This window comes from Crocodylus porosus, unplaced genomic scaffold, assembly GCF_001723895.1.
Source record: "Crocodylus porosus isolate Cpor-Errol unplaced genomic scaffold, CroPor_comp1, whole genome shotgun sequence".
NCBI classification, from domain to species: Eukaryota; Metazoa; Chordata; order Crocodylia; family Crocodylidae; genus Crocodylus; species Crocodylus porosus.
In genome coordinates this window covers 29104869-29123512 of record NW_017728931.1, presented here as the reverse complement: position 1 = coordinate 29123512, position 18644 = coordinate 29104869, and the positions used below count along the sequence as shown (strand labels likewise).

General features: G+C 38.1%; 1 protein-coding gene across 9 annotated transcripts in view; it reads left to right on the top strand.

The window, feature by feature from the left end:
* PLEKHA5 (pleckstrin homology domain containing A5) overlaps positions 1-18644 on the top strand; it is a 259545-nt gene that overhangs the window by 175771 nt on the left and 65130 nt on the right. For all 9 annotated transcript variants that reach the window (XM_019544474.1, XM_019544472.1, XM_019544475.1 and 6 more), the window contains 3 exons: positions 4374-4446; positions 9809-9909; positions 10842-10957. In XM_019544474.1, coding sequence (XP_019400019.1) covers positions 4374-4446; positions 9809-9909; positions 10842-10957 — 290 coding nt within the window. The remainder of the gene's footprint in view (positions 1-4373; positions 4447-9808; positions 9910-10841; positions 10958-18644) is intronic.

Genomic DNA, 18644 nt, shown 5'->3' with positions numbered 1-18644 from the left:
AGGGCCACTCACATGATCAGGGGGCAGCCGGGCAGGCCCTACGAGGAGAGGCTATGGGACCTGAACCTGTTCAGCCTCCACAAGAAAAAGCTAAGGGGAGATCTTGTGGCCTGTTACAAACTAGTCAGAGGGGACCAGCAGGCATTGGGGGAGTCCCTGTTCCTTGGAGCACTGCACGAGTGACCAGGAATAAGTGTCACAAGGTGACAGAGGGTAGATTTAGGTATCAGGAGGCGCTACATCATGTTCAGGGTGGCTAGGATCTGGAACCAACTTCCAAGAGAAGTGGTGCTGGCTCCTACCCTGGGCGTCTTTGAGAGGAGGCTGGATGTACACCTTGCTGGGGTCGTTTGACCCCAGTACTCTTTCCTGCTATGGCAGGGGGTCAGACTCGATGATCTGCTCAGGTCCCTTCCGACCCTAGAAACTATGAAACTATGAAAACAATTTGTCATTTGAGAAATAAATGCAAGTGAAATGGATCACTTGTTAAAAATGTAGGGTCAGAGAGAAATCTTTAGTAGCAAGAAGACAGATTAGATGATACATTTTCCAGTGCACAGGAGGAAGGGGGTGTGGCTGAGTTGCATCTAGCTGCAAGGATCGCCAGCTTTCTGCATGAGGCTCAAGGTTTGGGGATTTAGCGGAGGGGGAGAGTGGCTATATTTCTTGTCACCTCTCCCCTGTGGCCAAACTTCCTGATCCATGTGAAGCCCTACAGGCCAGATACCTATGGCTCAGTGGGTCATATTTGGCCTGTGGGCTAGAGATTGAGCATCCTCATTTATATGGTTACAGGATTTGATTTTCATAAAGCATAAAGGTTTGTTGCATGTTGGAGTGTTAGTGGTTGCTAGGTATGCTTACCCCACTTGCATGTTGATATTTGCATGCATTGTTGTTGAAATCCAGTTTCCAGCACAAAATTGCAGTAAAAATATATACAAAAGTGTAAGAATGTATTGACCTGTGCCCTGTTTTTTTGACAATGAACCTAGTGTATGTCAGAGCCTAATCTTACAGTTTTGATGGTAGAGGAGGTGTATAGCTATATAGAGATGTTCTCATACAATTTGCATTGTAAGATTTTACAATTTTATTTCCTAGTTAGTTACCAAAGCTTGGTTTGTTTGTTTGTTTTGCTGATACAGAACCAAAGAAACCAGATTATATGAATGCCCATTGTGCATATCTGATGTGTAGTGAAATAATCCAGTGTTAATTCAAGTCTGTTTCCGTTCCAGATTGGATGTCAGTGTACCTTAAGCACACTTCCTTTTTCTCTTCCTCCATTTCTTCTCTTTCATATATGCATGATATTCTTCTTTCTACTAGAGCCTATTCCTGTCCTAGTACAATGTACTGAGCTTACAATATTGTCGTAAATAAAATAAATGAAAACAGATCGGCTTTAGTTGACTAATTTGTTGAGTAAAAGTGCTAAAATTTGCAACAAATTACTGGACAAACTTATCCTGAGATATATCACTGTTTCTTACCTAACATACTTAGGGCTTTTTTCCTTTGGTATTTCTTTTCATGTTTCCCCTAAAAAGTTTGCATCCTAACGTGGTATTGTATTGTGACCCAGCAAAGGACTCTCATATATAAACAATGTCCAATGGGAAAGGGGTAAAATCAAGATGAATCAAGTAAACATTTCTAGTGTTTTTTTCCTTTTTAAATACTTATTTATTTTTTTATCAGGAGTATTTTAATTAGTGTTTTACTGTGAACATAAAATCAAAAGCCCCACGTATATTTAAAACATTGTCAGAAAGGCCCCTAACTCCAAAGAGCCCTAATGCCATTCAGTAAAGTAATACTGATTTTGTGTCATGTTTGATAGTTTTCACCATCTTGAAGGATAACTGCTTAACTAGATGGTTCAAAGAGCTCTGTGTGCCAATGTAATCAGACTATATAAAGAAGACAGAATTAACTTCCATTACATTTCTCACCCCAGTGTTCTCACCTTTTATGCAAAGATGTCCTTGTAATGCGCTTTTATAGGAGGATATAGTTGTGTTGCTAAAACAAATTACTACTTATTGAATGCTCTGGTGTTTTATCCTTTCTTTGCCAGGTTGGGGCACCCTACTAGCATTGTAATATTCAAGAATGAAAATCTTCTAAATAGAGGATACTTCTGCTATGGAGAATTTAGTACATTAATTTAAACAATTATGCTAATTTTTCAAGAAGTTGTCATCTCCTTATTTGCTAAGATAGAACTTGCAATTTAAAAAGGGATGTATATCTTATTCACAAATAAAGACAACAGTTGTTGGATTTCTGGGTAAATGTTGGAGGAAGCTTAGACACAAACTGATAATAACTCATTTGAAGATTTCAAATGGGAAAGAGATGCTCTAAGTTTCCATCATGTGAATTTAACTGCAATGATGGTGACCCAGGTCAGCTTACCAAATACTTATGTATCCATGAAGCTATGTTCAGAAAGCTTTGATTAGAATAAATACAGCTTACTCTCCCTCACTGTATAGTAATTGTATTCTTAGTGTACTCTTTCCTGAATCTACTGGGGTTTTCCTCATTCTTGAAGTGTTTGTTATCAAGTTGTATAATGAGATATAACCACAACTAGAAGGAAAAGAATAGTAACCTATTCTGTACATGGAAAGGTGTTTTAAAACAGCATAGGATTCGCAACACCAGAACCATTATTTCCACAGTCCTGTGTCCCTTCTTATTTTAAAGGAAGACATAAAGAAGATCTGTAATATTTCCAACAGGTTGTACAATTCTGCATCTGGTTTAGGATAGTGGTGGCCACTCTGCTTTGCATGTGCCACAAGTGACGTAAGGAGCCAGTGTATTTGGCATGCAAATTCTGGATGCTGAGTTAAAGGGTGTACAGAGATCAGGGTTCAAGGCAGCCCTCAGGGAGAGTGTAGGAATCATAGGACTCACAGGCGCTGCGGCGGAGTTGCAACCAAATTCAGAGTTGTTATGACACTACTGGACCATGTCAGTGGCTGATTGTTAGAGTGGCATTATCTCATAATATGGACTTAACTTGTGGCGTACTTGCCAAATGGTTGGCCATGACTGGTTTAGAGAATCTTTTGGACGCTGATTAGGTATTCATTGATGTCTTTGAGTAGCAGATGGGTGAGGCTGTTTTAAACTATTTCTTAAACCTATTAAATAGGTTAAATGCCTCTAATTAGTCTTTCAGAGGGTTGAAAAAAATGCTTTGGAGTCAAGAAGTTTTGTAAACACTTTAAAATTTGTTAAAGTGCTAAAGCACTGTCTCAGGTTTCAGGAGTCTTATAATCTCAGTTCTGCCATTAACATAGTTTATGACTTTGACTGGGCAAGTCATTTCTTCTTCTGCTTGCTTCTCCATCTGTGAAATAGGAATTGAATACCGCAAACAGTGTTATACAACTTAATTCATTAATATTCTTAAATCACTTTAAAATTCTCTGAAGCAAGATGCTATAAAGTGCCTGGTATTCTATTTATGAAAACATTCGGTGCCAGAAGATTTGCTAACTATAGATAATTTTATTTAAAAAAAAAGTCAGTTTTACACTGTGGCTAATGCTTGTTTTTACCTATGGGAAGAGAACTTGAAAAGAGATGCCAAGATATTTGCTGACTTGGCTTAAGGAGAAAAAAAGTGTGCGCACACACATCTTTTCATCTGTTGTTTGAGTATATTTAAAGCTTTGAGTTTTACCATAGGGCCACCCTTCTTGGATATCACTTAAAAACCTATCTACTGCATGCGTACTTAAAAATCTCACACCCTTTTATTGTTGGAGAACATTAACTTATTTATTTAATCAAATTTTACGAAGGTATACACACTTGCAAAGCTTCATCTTATTTACTCTGCAGTAGTGGTGACAACCATTCGTTCTGAGAAATACATTACCAGTGGGTTATAAACATAAAAGCAGATGAAATTGCTTTAGGAATAAACTTGTGTTGAAGAGAAACTTGCTTTATTTGTGCAGGTAGTCATAGAGGATGGAGTTGGGCAGACTCTTGATATGAAAGGCAGCAAAGGGTAAGGGTAGCTTTTCAGGTAGCTTATATTTTATAGCTCCATTTAAAAATGTGTATGTCTTTTTCCTCCTTCCTGTTCACAATGAATTGCTTTTATCTAGCTCCTTAAAATAATAGATTTGCATTTAATTTACTTTTCAGTCAGAGGAACTGTGTTTTCTGGATTATCATCTGTGTTTTGAATGCCAGTGCACTTAGTTGAGATAAAAACTAGATAGTACAGCTTCACAATTTAAAAAAAAAAGAGAGAGAGAGAAAAGTATACCAGTTTTCAGTATAAACTATTCTTGATTGTCCAGAAATGCTTATTTGTATATTTTGATTAAATGCAGGATAGTACTGGAATGAAACTGTGGAAGAAACGGTGGTTTGTACTTTCTGATCTGTGTCTATTCTATTACAGAGGTAAGTTGAATACTGGAAATCAAGGAACAAATAATTATCTCATTATGATTAATTTGGCTAATCTCGCCTTCTTTCTCCCTTTCTCTTGGCTGCAACTACATATTTAAAATACTTACTTTTCTTCTCTTCTGAGAAGGAAGAAAAGAAGTTGTTGATTTAACTTAGCATTTAAGATCAAGTTAATAGAACTAGCTGCATTTTCCACAACTGTTCAGTTGTTGACAGCATGTGTCTTATTTTTCTCAGACAAGTAGGGCACATGTATACACTATAGGTACAAATACTTCCCCCCTCTGAGGGCAATTTATTACTTATTTAAGTTTCCTACTAAGATGTGCCAAAAAGAAGTTTGACTTCCACTGCAAAAGATTTAACTGACTATGTGAGGTTGAACAGGAATGAAAGAGGGTACAGACTCTGAGCTTTGGGATGGAAGAGAATGGAGGTGCTAAAGGCTTTTCTGGAACCTAAACAACTCTTGTAGGATATTCATTTGGTATCCATGAGGTGTATTTTCCAATTTCTCACAAATAGAAGTTTGTGCTGATTTTTTTTTAATGTAAAAATGTAGCCCCTGCCCCACTAGCAAACTTTAATTCTGCTCCGCAGGACTTCAACAGTGTGGATTTGTGAAAAACTTTTTTGTAACAGTGCTGAGATATTCACATAATGAGAGGTTATTGACTATGGTGCCCTTCAGAGAATATTTGAGTCTGGCATATCTACCATATTGTATTTATTTTACAATATGAAAAGATATCCAACCCAATTAGAAGTAGCCACTGTAGCAACACTTTCAAGAAGAGTGGAAGGAAATCAAAGAGCCAGGCAGGTAAGTAAATTATACTTATTTACAGATAAGTAAATTAGTGGGCAAGGTTCATCCATAAGGTTATAGCAGCCTAAGTAGTATTTCCATCTGCCACTTCTGTTGCTCTTGGTGAAATAAGAACCAGAAACTTACTAAATTAAAGTCTGTATGAAATGCATGGCTTATGCTTTCTCATAAAAGAAGAGCAGCGAGCCACAATCTAGATGCTCAAAACTGATTAGTAGTTCCAGCAAAGACAGTGGCAGTATGGCATTTTCAATTTATTTTGAGTGAAAATTGTCCTTGTTTTAAAAAACGTATTACACAGCCATGTCAGTTGAGGTAAGTTAAGTTTCCAAGCATGAAAGCTTTGTTCTTGTACCTCTTATCAGTTTACAAATTCTACAGTTTTGAAACAGCATCATCATGCTTTCATTGTCTCTCCCCAAAAATGTATACGTTACTGAATAAACAGCTGCCAAGTTGAAATTGGTGTACTTGGTGAGACGCTGTAATTTCAGTCATGGAGACATTGGTTGAGCTGCAATTACATTGCATTTAGCTAAGTGGCCAGTTCATATTCTTTGTTTTTTCTTGTGAGGCTTATCCTACTTTAAGGAAGTTCTTGAGACTTTTTACCCATAATATTTCAAAAAAAGAAGTTATTTTATTAGTAGTAGAAATCATGGGTTTTGTTTGTCTAGAATATTAAACAGTAAATAAACTATACATTCAGAGCTCTGTATTGCTAATTTTTTACTCAGTTAAGGTGTGAATCATATGTTTGGTAAAAACAACAGAAATACAAACCTGGTTGCCTAAGTTGGATACAGTTAGAAACTGAAGCTTCCTATAACTGATAGTTCCATTACTGGGAAATAGTTAAAGCAGATGTACTCAAAATAACAGGTGTTTCAGCAGTGGCTTAAAGGTATTAGAAATGCTTATTAAAAATACAAATGTAAACCTTATCCTTTTGAAGTTGTTTCCCTAACATAATGCTATCTTATTCGAGGACTCGGATGAAAAAGGGTGGGTGGGGAGGGGGAGAAAAGTATTGTTAGACTGCAAACAATATTTGTGGTTGTCTCTGATTGTAACACCAATTGGTAAAGCTTGATATGGTTTATTCAGAAATTTTACCGTGTTAAAAAGTAATGCCTAATCCTAATTTAAGGATAAAAAGAAACTGATTTCAGTGTAAATTTTCACTGCTTAGAGTGTACTGTTTATCTCTTTCTCTGGAGATAAAAGAATGACTGCTTTAGCATACTGAAAGGGTATTGTAACAAATAAAACATCTTACTGAAGAAGAAAAGATTCTCCATTTTTTTGTTATATTATTCATGCCCTGCATATAAATAAAGATGAATGCAGGGGCATATATAGAAAAAAAGTCATATGCTGGGAAACGGATTTTAAAAGTCTTAAAGTGGAATGCGCCGACGTTACCTAGCAAAGAAACTTAGGCCTCAAAACACCTGGCTGTTCTGCTTAACAATATGAATAATGAATGTGGTAGTAGTGAATGAGACTTGCCTGTGGAAAACAAGTCAAAGTTTAATCTAGCTTAAAAAAAAAAAAAAAATGTCTCCAAGCACACCAGTTCAGTTGAAGGAAAAACACCCAGTTGTGTTTTGAAGGATTATTTCTGCAGTATGGAGAGAAAATGTCCAGGAGCTTAGTTAAGTGTTTATCAAGGGATACTTGTTTGTTTCTGTTGCTTTCAAAAGTAGAAAGTAGGCTATTCAAGAGTATCTGCAAGGCCAACCCTGTTCAATTTTTTATTTAATCAAGACAGCACTTTCCATTTGTATTTTTTTAAAAAAAAAAAAAAAAAGGCAGTTAGCAGCAATAGCAGTAATCTGTGTTCTATTTAATAGCAAGTGCAATGCTTATTATTCAGTAAAGGCCGGTCTTCTGTAACAACTGCTGTACAAGGTAGCTTCTTGGAGTTTAATAGACTTCTGGGAACCAAAAAACCCCAGTTTTTACGTGGATTTAAGACAATCCTTTCATGTTGCCTATATATAGATTCCTGTAGTTCATTAAGCTTCAGCAGTATCAGGGAGCTGAAGCTTCTTGTTGTTTAGACTATTTTTTTTGTCCCTAGCATTGAAGTTCAAACACTTATTGTGGGCAATGTTTTATAATTAGAAAAGTTTTATGGGGCAAACATGAGGCATCGCTTGTGAATAGCAATACCGTACCTGGAAAAACAATTAAGATTGACTTGGTAAATTGCATTCAGTTATGCTCTTATTAAATGCATAATTAGATTTCAGAACAGGTCGTGATATCAAATTAGTGTGTCAGATTTGTACTATTCTGTTTTAGGTTTTTGTACCTAGATTTAATGTTCTTTATAAAACTAAACAGTTCATAAGAGCAATTCTTTGTTAGAATGTTATCTGCCCAGTGTATACTATAGGTGTGCCTATAGTATATTGCAAGTTAACATTTTAAAGGAATATAAGTATAGCAAGCATAGATCCTGTTATGTTATATGGGATTTGAAACCTTCAGTGTTCTAATATTATATGCTAATATTCTAATCTAATATCAGTAATTGGGAAAGATAAGCAAATGCCTGCAAAAGACCAGCATTTAAAGTTATGTTTTTATTCTCATTTCAGTCGGCCAGTTATACTGAAAAAACAATAGACTGGAAGTGGTTCTTTTTTCACTGAGTCAGAGGATTGTTTTTCTTCTGTTTTTCACTCTTGCATTTCTTTGCCCTGTGGCATTGATTCTGTAAACATTTGTACATTGGAGTACTCACATTGCTGTAGTGGTTTCAGTGGGGTAATTGACATGCATAAACCTTTTTGGGTTCCTGGACTTTTTTTAATACAAGTGTAAATGATTACACAAGAAGCAAAGCAGCAAAAGAATCCAATTCCATGTCTTTCTCTGTCACCATTTGTCTTCATATCATAGATTTTAGAAACATTACCTCTCAAGAATAGGGAATGAAAGTAAATAAGTAAAAATAAAGTAAATTAGGAAATACCTATTGCTGGCTTTTTATTCGTTTTTTCCATGATGACTCTCTTAATTAAATACCTAAGCAGTCCTGTCTGCCCTGTAATCATTTGTCTGTGTTGTTAAAATGTACATCTCCAAAGAAACAATGTGCAAGAAAGATACCTTGTGCACACTGTTATAAAAGGTTTATATTTGCCCATCTGATGGCACAGTTATGCTGCAGTATACCTTGTAGGCTGCATGTTGAGCTTAAAGGCACATATCCAGAACTCTTTCTCTGTGCATTGCGTGTGAATACTGTAGTCCACTTTGGCATAATACATAATACATTCTTGTGTTTGTCCCTTTAAGATACATTTCCACTGAAAAAATACAAGTTTAGGAAGTCTTGTTAACTGCAGGTTCTTTAGCTTTGATTTTTCTCCAGTACTCAAAATGGCTCCCTTCTATTGCAGGAGCATTAGTGACTTCATAGTTAAGTTAATGTTGAGAAATGTAGTTAAAGCAGGATTAAAGTCCTATTTTCCACTTCAGTGATAGAGTTTAGTGTTTGAGTTTAATACATATATTCAGAGAAAAAAGGAATTTTCCATAATTTTGGTTAGCAAAATATTTATTTAAAAATGTGCCGCCCCCCTGCAGCAAATAATCTTCAGTTTCCCAAAGGGAAGGCCTGGTCTGACTAATTTTAGTATGATGTGAGACACAGAACAGCACAGCACAGCGAGGCTGGGTAGGATATGAACACAGTGGGAGGCATAGAATGTGCACAAACATTCACCCTCCCAGGAGAAAACTCCCTGGAGTGATTTAACCTTGGTTGCTCTCAGGTTATTTTTCTCCAGGAGTGGCCATCTTACTTTAGGATAAGAGTCCTGCTCATGGATTCTCCTGGGAGAGCAGCAGCTCTCCCAGGTGAAACAATGTCTTAATGTGGCCATAGAAGAAGAATGGCCAGTTAAGACTGTTTGTGCCAAACCAGCTATAGAACCAGCTGCATGTAGAGCCACTCTCGACTGGTTTCCCAGTTGATTCTGAAATGCAGTCCACTGCCCATATGCACCAACCGCCTAGTCCTCTCTCTTCCTCTTGCTCAAGCAGTAGTACTTTTACCTGTTCCTGTGCCACAGAAAGATGAGATGTTATATACTGTAGGTACTCTTCACTTAACGTCATTCTGGTTAAGGTTGTTTTGTTACTATATCACTGATCTATTAGAGAACATACTTGTTTAAAGTTGTGCAGTGTTTGGTTGTAACATTGTTTGGCCTCCACCTGCTAGTAGGTAACTACTCTGACATAATTGGATTCACTTAACATCATTTTGCTTAGTCGCATTTTTCAAGAACGTAACTATGACGTTAAGCAAGGAGTAGCTGTACAATCAAAGCATTCTTTTTTGGTATCCTCTCTCAAAGTTAATCATCTGTCAGCTCTTGAATCAAGTCAAATGCTTTTTTGATTTTTTCAGTAGAAAATCAGTAGATATGAAGGAAGAGAGAAAATGTGTCTGAATGTATATAGGAATATTTGTTAATCTAAGCAAATGTTATATATTTTTAGATGAGAAAGAAGAGGGAATATTAGGGAGCATACTTCTACCTAGTTTTCAGATAGCTGTGCTTTCTCCTGAGGATCATATTAACCGTAAATATGCTTTTAAGGTAAGCTTTATATGTTTTCATTTTAGCATAAATAGCCTGGGGGTTGGGACCGTTTCTTTACTATATATTTATGCAAGATGGATAGAAACTGCCTCTGAGATTGGCTTTGCATGGTACTGTATGCACTTGATCCATAAATATAGTAGGACCATGTGTTTTGTTGTGAAGGCAGGCATGCACAATTGTTCGACTTGAAAAAAGAGTTAACAAGGTATATTTCATTTCTTAGCAAGTCCTTTATTTTTAGTTCACTGCTCTTTATAAGCATATCTTGGTATCATAGAACTGCAATCTTACTTCATAGCTGGATATATTTTCAGCTCTTAATAAGTGGTTCTTTGGTCCTTTTTTGGTTAGGGTACATATGCATTTGCTATCCTGTTGATGGATAAAAGCAATTAACATATTAGTTTAGTATTTTACTCACAGTATCAGATACAATATTTTGTTGTAAATGTTTTAATCATAATTTAATTATTTCTCTCCCAACATGGAATTTCATATTTTCGTATTTTGGCTTCATTAACTATGTCTGGCTGTTCTTAATGACTGCTGAGCTATACACCGCTGAAAATTATAAAGGTAAATGCAGATGGAAAATTTACTATACTGTTTAAATTATAGAAGTGTACAACTCTGTTTCTATACTGAACGTTTGTGTTTTATAGCAATCAGGATTGGGTTTTTTGATAGCTAAAGGAAATACAAAGAGATGAAATGCAAGATGTGTTATCAAAGAAGTAACAGTGATAAAAATTCTAACTAATTTATTTGTTAATATAATTGCACTAAAAGAAAAGTTCATTCCATTTGTATTATATTATTTTAATAAACCTAAAAATAAAGCAAAGATTACAGAGTGTACTAATAATAATGGTATTTCTCTTTTTTTCTTTTACAGAACCTTATTTTTTACTGTCATTTCCAATCAGGCAGCTCATCCAAACATGAGGACCTATTATTTCTGCACAGATACAGGGAAGGAAATGGAGTTGTGGATGAAAGCCATGACAGATGCAGCACTTGTGCAGACAGAACCCGTGAAAAGGTAATATAGGTTGACCAAATGTCACTTGGGTTTAATTCCATTCATTTATATAATTAAATATGGCTTACAATCTAAAGTCAGGCAGCTAAGGTGAAACCTGGGTAGTTTTATGGAGGTCTCCAGATGGGAGAATAGCTTTGTGAGGTATATTTTTAATGTATAAAATTCCAAGATGTATTTTCTCACATACCACGTGCTCCCGAATAAGAGAGATGGCTTTTTTACAGCAAGGCTGTTCTGTAAAATGGTTGCCTCTTCTCCCTGAGATAGCAAGCAGACAGCGTCAGAGACTGTCATTTACCCTTTTGCAGCTGCTGCCAAAATGGAAGTTCAGTACCAGGGATCATGGTGGACTCCATCCCTGGTTACCTGATATCCCAGAAAGAAGGGACAGACATTTTGCAGCACAACCTCTCCATACATCTAATCATCCATGCTTCTGTTCAAGAAAAGGAAATCAGCTTCCCTGCTCAAGAAGCACACCTCAGTTTTGGAGGGCTAATTTTTGGGGGAAAAGGTACCTGTGGTATATGAATAATATGGTAAGAAGATAAGCTGTTCACTCTTAACCCTAAGTAGCTCTTCAAACTACTGTGGTTGGTGTACGCTAGTTTCTTTGACCAATAGCACACAGTGGAACGGTGTGGCTAGTAATATATCCAGTTGTTGACTTTTGTGGCTCAAATAACTAGTTACCATTTAATAGCTGATTTGGCTTGTGGCAGGCTTCAGAACAGGTTCAGAAGGATGTTTGAAGTTACTCTGGATCCATAGTGTGATGGTTTACCTCTTTTCACAATTGCTTCCACATTACAGCTCTCTTTCTTTTGTTCTGAGATATGTTGTGATTAGAGGTGCACCGATATGTCTGTGTGATATTGGATTGGTACTGATATGAAGAGAATTGTCTACCTTGAACTGATGGGGCTGATAATTTGGCTGATAAATGTCAGTGCTGCACGCAGCTGCAGTGCAGCATGGAGCAAAGCCAGCAGCATGGAGAGCTGCCTCTGGTGGTAGGTCAGAAGGCGAGGGGGGAGGGAAGGGACGTGGGGGGGCAGATCAACGCCCCCTGTGGTGAGGGAGGGGGCAGAGGCAGGTGCTGTCCAGGCGCGGAATGGCGGGGGCCACTGGGCAGAGGTGCAGCTCATGGGACTCCTGGCACTGCTTGCACTGTGGGGGGTGGCAGCATGTGCCCCCAGATCTGTGGCAAGGCATGGGCTGTAGCTGCAGGATGGAGCTGGTGCTGCGTGGGGCTTTTCTTGCTGGGGACTGGGCTCGGAGCAGGATCCAGCAGCGGGAGGAGGCTGCAGCCAACCCAAATTTCACCATAGCTCCACTTCCAGCCCTTTGCCGCCGCCTGGCACAGCCACAGCTTTTCTTGGCACTTGGGTGAAGGTGGAGCATTCAGCTGGGGCTGTGCTAGGTGGTGGTGTGGGGCTGGGAGCGGAGCTGCAGTGAAATTTGGGGTGGCTATAGCCTGCTCCCAGCACCACCGGAGCCCACTCTAAGCCCAGCCTCTAGGGAGAAAAGGCCCATGCAGCACTGGCTCTGGCTCCACCCCACAGCTGCAGCCTGGCCCACGCTGCACAGATCTGGGGGCATGTGCCCCCCCAACCTTCCCGGGGTGCAAGCAGCAGCGGGAGCTGCCTCTACCCCACGAGCCGTACCTTGGTCCTGTACCCCCTTCCCACCCCAACTGGGCAGCCCCTGCCCTCTCCCTCATTGCAGGGGGTGTTGATCTGCTTCCCATACTGTTTCCTTCCCCCTCTCCTTCCACTCTTCTGGACTTTCCATCTGGAGGCAGCTGTATCGGATATTGGATTGGTATTGGCTGATATGCCTCCTTTAAATATCGGCTATCACTGTCAGCCACCAAAGTCTCTATTGGTGCAGTGCACCCCTAGTTGTGATGTAGCATTTTCTGGGCTGGAGTTTAAACTTTTGTACTTCAAACTAGTGCTGAAAAAATGATTTCAAATTATTTCCCTCATTTTATGCTGCACATGTGTTCCTGGAAAACAGCACGTAACTCGAATTCCAGTAAAGGGAACCCACTTTTACAATGTAACAAATAGGGATACATTCCAAGACCTCGACTGTGTTGACCCCCAGACCCATTTCTGCCACTGTTACAAGATAATTTTGGTACTCACCAACAGCAGATAGTACACAAAAGTACAGCTGTAACTTCAAAAGCAAAGGCATCAGCTGCCCTGAGCAACCGTCATGCTGCTGCTGGGCAGCTTCATGACTCATAGCTCCTGAGTCACCATGCTGACTAGGCCGGGCTGCAGGGGCCAGTGCTGCAGCCTGGCCCAGGCACCTCCACCTGGCTTACCCACCCCTCTGCCCCCCACAATTAATTTTTTCTTCCTCCATCAATGGTGTCACTCCCACAATGCACTGCATAAAGCAGCCGACTGGGCTTCCACCATACCAATCATGTAAGTGTGAATTTACCTCGCGTATAATGAATTTTGGTATAAAAAGGGTCATCACATAAGAGCGAATTCTCACATACAGAACCTGCATAAAGTGAGGGAAACCTGTACAGTGTTTCCAGGAGCTTTGGTGATATTCTTCATTGCTTGTTTTTTATCTATTAAGATTTTTTTCTCTCATGTCTTCCATCATTGAGCTTTATCATGGTAACTACGATGAGAATCTCTTGATTGTTGAGAGCTTTTAAGTTTCTATGTTTTTTTCAGTGATGGGGAAATTGGAACATTGGTGGTTACTGACGCCTTGACAAAACTGGTGTTGCCATCATTGCATTTAATTCATTGGTGGTGATGATGCGAAATTTCATAGAAAAAAAATTGGTAAATGAGGGACAAAGAAAGAAGGGACATTGTCTACAGAAAGATGGGGTAGAAAAGCCCAATGCAGCACACACATGGTATATTAAACATGCTGTTGACTTATTCCAGCTTCAAGTCCTTGCTTCAGTCAGTGCACTGACAGAATTACAAAGTGCATTAAGAATGGTATGACCAATGATACTAACAGTATTTTGAAGGCATTCTGATGTAATAGATAGTAATATTTTGAGAACATTTCCATTATAAGCATTTTTACTTTTACTTGTAGCAGTGTGGAAGGAATTGCAGGGATGACTGCAACAGTTCAATATATACAGGCTATTAAATTTTAAGTCTAACTAAAAGAAGAAAAGGTCTGAACTTCTACTTTTATCTCATCTACTGCATCTGAACTGTGCATTAGTAATTACTGACCTGCTGTTTTTTGCACCAGGCAGATTATTAAAATAGATTAATAGGAAAATATTATTCTGTGTCCTCTGCGGAAGTTAACAATATTCTAATTTCAGTTCCAAGTAATGTTATACAAAAATGTATGCCCAAAATTACTAACAAGTTGAATCTAAAGGAATAAAAAATGGCAAGCCAAATTTTAGCAATCCTTCCAATGTCAATATTTTATTTCTGAAGGAAAAGTAAAAACAAAAACTGAGGAAGAACAATAAACAGTTATATTATTTAGAGACTTCTTCTGTTTGCCTCTTGGAGAGCATTTTGAGAGACATTACACCTTAAACGTGAGTCTGCCCTGGAGAAGAGGCACTTTTACGTAGGTGAACTGTTTCCAGGCTTGATTCCTAAAATCAGTCCTTCTACTGTATATTGTAGGTAACCAAAACCATTTATAGATGAACAAATTATTTTCATTTACAGATAAGTGAGTCTTGTTTGGGTTAATCATGGATAATCTAGCAGTATATTAATGGATGAAGTGAGTAATCTCAAGTAAACCCTGTGAAACCAAAGGGTATTTATAGATCAGTTAAAAGAAGTTTTAAAGTATGCATTATTTTAAAGGTGGTACTTTAAAAAAAAAAAAAGAAAAAAGAAATGAATAGTTACCCTATGGATAACTGAAAGAACATGGTAAAGTATTCCCAAACTTCTCATTGAGATGTCAGCTCTGACATCAAATGATAACAGCTGAAATGGTAGTTTTTAAATTAACTTAATCTTAACACTGGGGATACTGTATAAACTGTTGCCATATAAACCATTTGTGGCTAGTTCCTATCAAGGTTTGCCAAGTAACAGAGCAAGGAATCCAGATACCCTATTCCATTTTTTAAAGTACATCCTTCTCACTAACACTTGTCAGCAAACAAACTCAGATGACTTCTGGGTGCCTTGTGTTTCTATTCCAGCTATCAACATGTCTTGTTTTCGCTTGATAAAAATAAAAGATAATTAGATTTTTAACTGATATTTAGAACACATTGAAAATATTGGGGAACCTATAAAATAAATTTAAATGTAATATCAAAATAACCCCTAAATGAAATACTGCATTATCCATTTTCATACAAATCACTAAAAAAATCTACAGAATTTCAAGCCTACAGAATTTCAACATTTATCACTTATCAGGAAACCTATTGAGGTGAAAGGGCGCTATGTCCCAAATTTTAGGTCCAGTTTAATGCAGAATAGAGTAAAACTTACTTCCAGTGTACTAACATATAATCATTCTTCTGGCCAACCCTGGGGTCACAGACGGACTGAGAGTCTAATTCTGGCTGCCTTCAGAGCAGAATGTGAGCTAAATCTCTTGGAAGTGTTAGGGTTGAACGTGATTGTGCCTTGGACTTCTAAATCAGTTCTCCTTCTCCTGTGTGCTTTCTTGTTGGTGTCTCCATATGATATTATGTATACATTTATGGACGTGGTAGATGCAGGGAAGGGCCAAAGACCCTGGGAAAAATGTATGCTGTAGAAATTTGGGGTCAGACCTTCAAAGAATGGGTTTGAGCATCTTATATGTGGTTTTGGTTTTCATCCCAGCTTTGTCTGTGTTAGGGTTGCAAGATTTAACCTTAGAAGTGTGAATATATTGACTGTTACTGCTGTGGCATGATTCTGCAGTCCTAACAGGCAAAAATAAACTTGAGACCTTTGAAAAGTCACACCAGTAGCCTTGAAGTGATTATTTGATTTTCAAGACTAGCAGTCTCTTAGGCTTTTATTTCCTTTGGTTATAAACAGAAAAAAACAGACATCTGTCTCTGAAGAATCAGTCTTTTGGCCATCAAAGCAGTCCTATTTAACAGGATATGATCTTATCCACAGACCATAAAATACATACTGTTGCATCCCTTAGAAAATCTGTTAAGGATTAAGTATTGTATTTCTAAGTGACCTAATGTTATATCTCATAACATAAGGGATAAAATGGTCTTGTTTGAATCACATAATCAGTGTCCTTGTGTTTCAGACCTGTTTTTTTCTAGGTATGAGGTCTCTGAATCCTAAATGTAACTTTTTAAATTAAGCTTTAACTTTAGGTAGGCTTGCTAAGAGAAAAGATGCTCTCTGGCTATTTATGTAAGGTAATGTTGCAAAGCTTGCTCCTTGTTTTCTGATGAAATTGTCCACCAATACAACAGTATAATGCGGCAGTATCATCTTTCAAATTTTGTAGTGTAGGTTCTTCATTAATATCAGCATTCTGTGGTTATGTTCATTCCTAAACTCTACAGCTTGTCAAATTGCATGTTTCAGATTTAAATAATTCCAGTGTTAGAATTTGAGTGGGATGTTTTAAAGTATAAGAGTTTTCATGAGAGAACTTACTTAAGTATTCCTTGTTATCCAGGTTTGCCTTAAAATAAAGTTACTTCCCTGTTCAAAGCCAGCATAACATAAAACTGAAATTTTGAGGTGGTTAGATAGCCATTTCCTTCCTGAACAATTGATTTTGAATGATTAATAACTTAGGTTGAGGGTATGAGTTTGGTGATGAGCCCTGCTAAGAGCTAATGACAGTGGAGAATCTTTCATAAATTTCTCCTGAAACCCCAGCCTAGGTCCAGATTGTCTACAGCGATTAATTTGGTGAACAGGGCTCATGATACCACATTTTATATATGTAGTGGGAAAAAACCCTTCTTGTTGATTTTTAATTGAATTAAATGCCAGTTGTGGCTTCTTTCGTCACTTCGCTTATCCCAGTATTTAAAAAAATTATATCAAGAATTAAATAATGTGATATGTTCATAAGTAGAGCAGTGAGTGTGTGCTTTAATGTTGGGCACATTCATTTCTGTTAAATCTATTTTGCTCCACAGACTTAATTATAATTGCTCCTATCTAAATAGTTTGGGCTTTTTCTTTTAAATAGCAGAGCCAAGTACAATAATGTCTTTAGGGGCCTAGTGCAAGTAATTAACCCAAAACATTTTAATCAATCAGGAGCTTATTTAAACTTTTCACTCAGAAAATGTGGTCTGAAACAACCTCTGAAGATGGGTAAAACATCTGATTCATTCAAAATGATGTCACTGCAAATTTAGTGAAAAACTATAGCATTGCAGCCTGGGATTATTTGGTGCAGTAGTAGTTGGTATGAGTGGTTGATTCTCAGTTTCTTAATATCAGTATCATTTACTAACAATATGATTTACTGGTGAACTTAACTGTTTGTTTTTGTTGATTTCTGTGGGCTGTCAGAACCAGGCCAGAAATTAAGAGATGGTAAAAAAAAAAATAAAATAAAATAACTGGTATCTGTACTTTTTCATATTTAAGTTTGTCTTGAATATCAGGGAATAAATTACTGCTTAGAATGCTTAAGTTAGCTACATAGACAAACCTTAAAAGATGCTAGCTTGCATATCAGGAGCAGTTTAACCATGTTAGTGTGACTGTCTGCCAACGCTAACATACCTGCTTCTCAGATGGGTGGAGTGGCATATTAAAGTACTGTATCTATACTGTGCCTGGTCCCCAAGATACCTTGGAGGCAAAATCCAGCCCCAAATGATTTATACACATCCTTTTGAAGCAGGACTTAACCCCACTGTACCAGTGCGTCAAATTTATTTTTGAAATTTAGCATTCGTACCAGTAAGTCTAGGAAACAAAATCATCCCAGTCAGCCCTGTCAATGTCACTTTCTCATCAAGTAAGGTAGAAAAGGCACTTCAAAACGCCAATGCCCTTCTGAGCCTGAGAGTACCAATCAGCACTCCCGACCTTGGGTGTGTATCAGCCACGTCTTCCGTTTAAGGCTTGATGGGAACCAGCCACAAAATAATTATACATACTTTGTGTAATCATTTTGTGGTTTATTCCCTGTTTTCTTGCACCACTAATTGCATGAACATGTGGCAAAGTTACTACTAAAGACCTAATTAACTGGTTAATCACATTGGCTGCTTACAGGCTTAAAAAAAATGCAAGTTTAAATTCTGCACACTCTTGTGCTGAGCCCAGCACATACCCAGAAGAGGCAGTGCATTTGCTGGGCCTGGGTCACCCAACATCTGTATAGATTGGCAGGGCTTTAGCACTTTTATTTAATAGCTGACTGAATCAAGTTTAGATGGAAGCCCCAGAAAGCCCTGCTGAAGTGTCCGAACTATACAGATACTGCAGAGCCAGCTCGAATGAATACACTGCTTCTTTCAATAAAGCACGTTTTGGGGTTTGTTTGTTTTTTCCCCACTCACATGCCCTAGGTTATCTTGGGAGCAAACAGAGCAGATGTTCACCCTTTGGGGGAGGGGCACGCAAGCTGCCAGCAGTGGCCAAGGGTGGCAGGTTGGGGATGCTACCACCTGCCTCCCTGCAGGCTGCTGGAGAATGTCAAGCCCAGCCAAGCCGGGCCACCCATGACTGGCCAACATGACCCCTGTCCCCAGCCC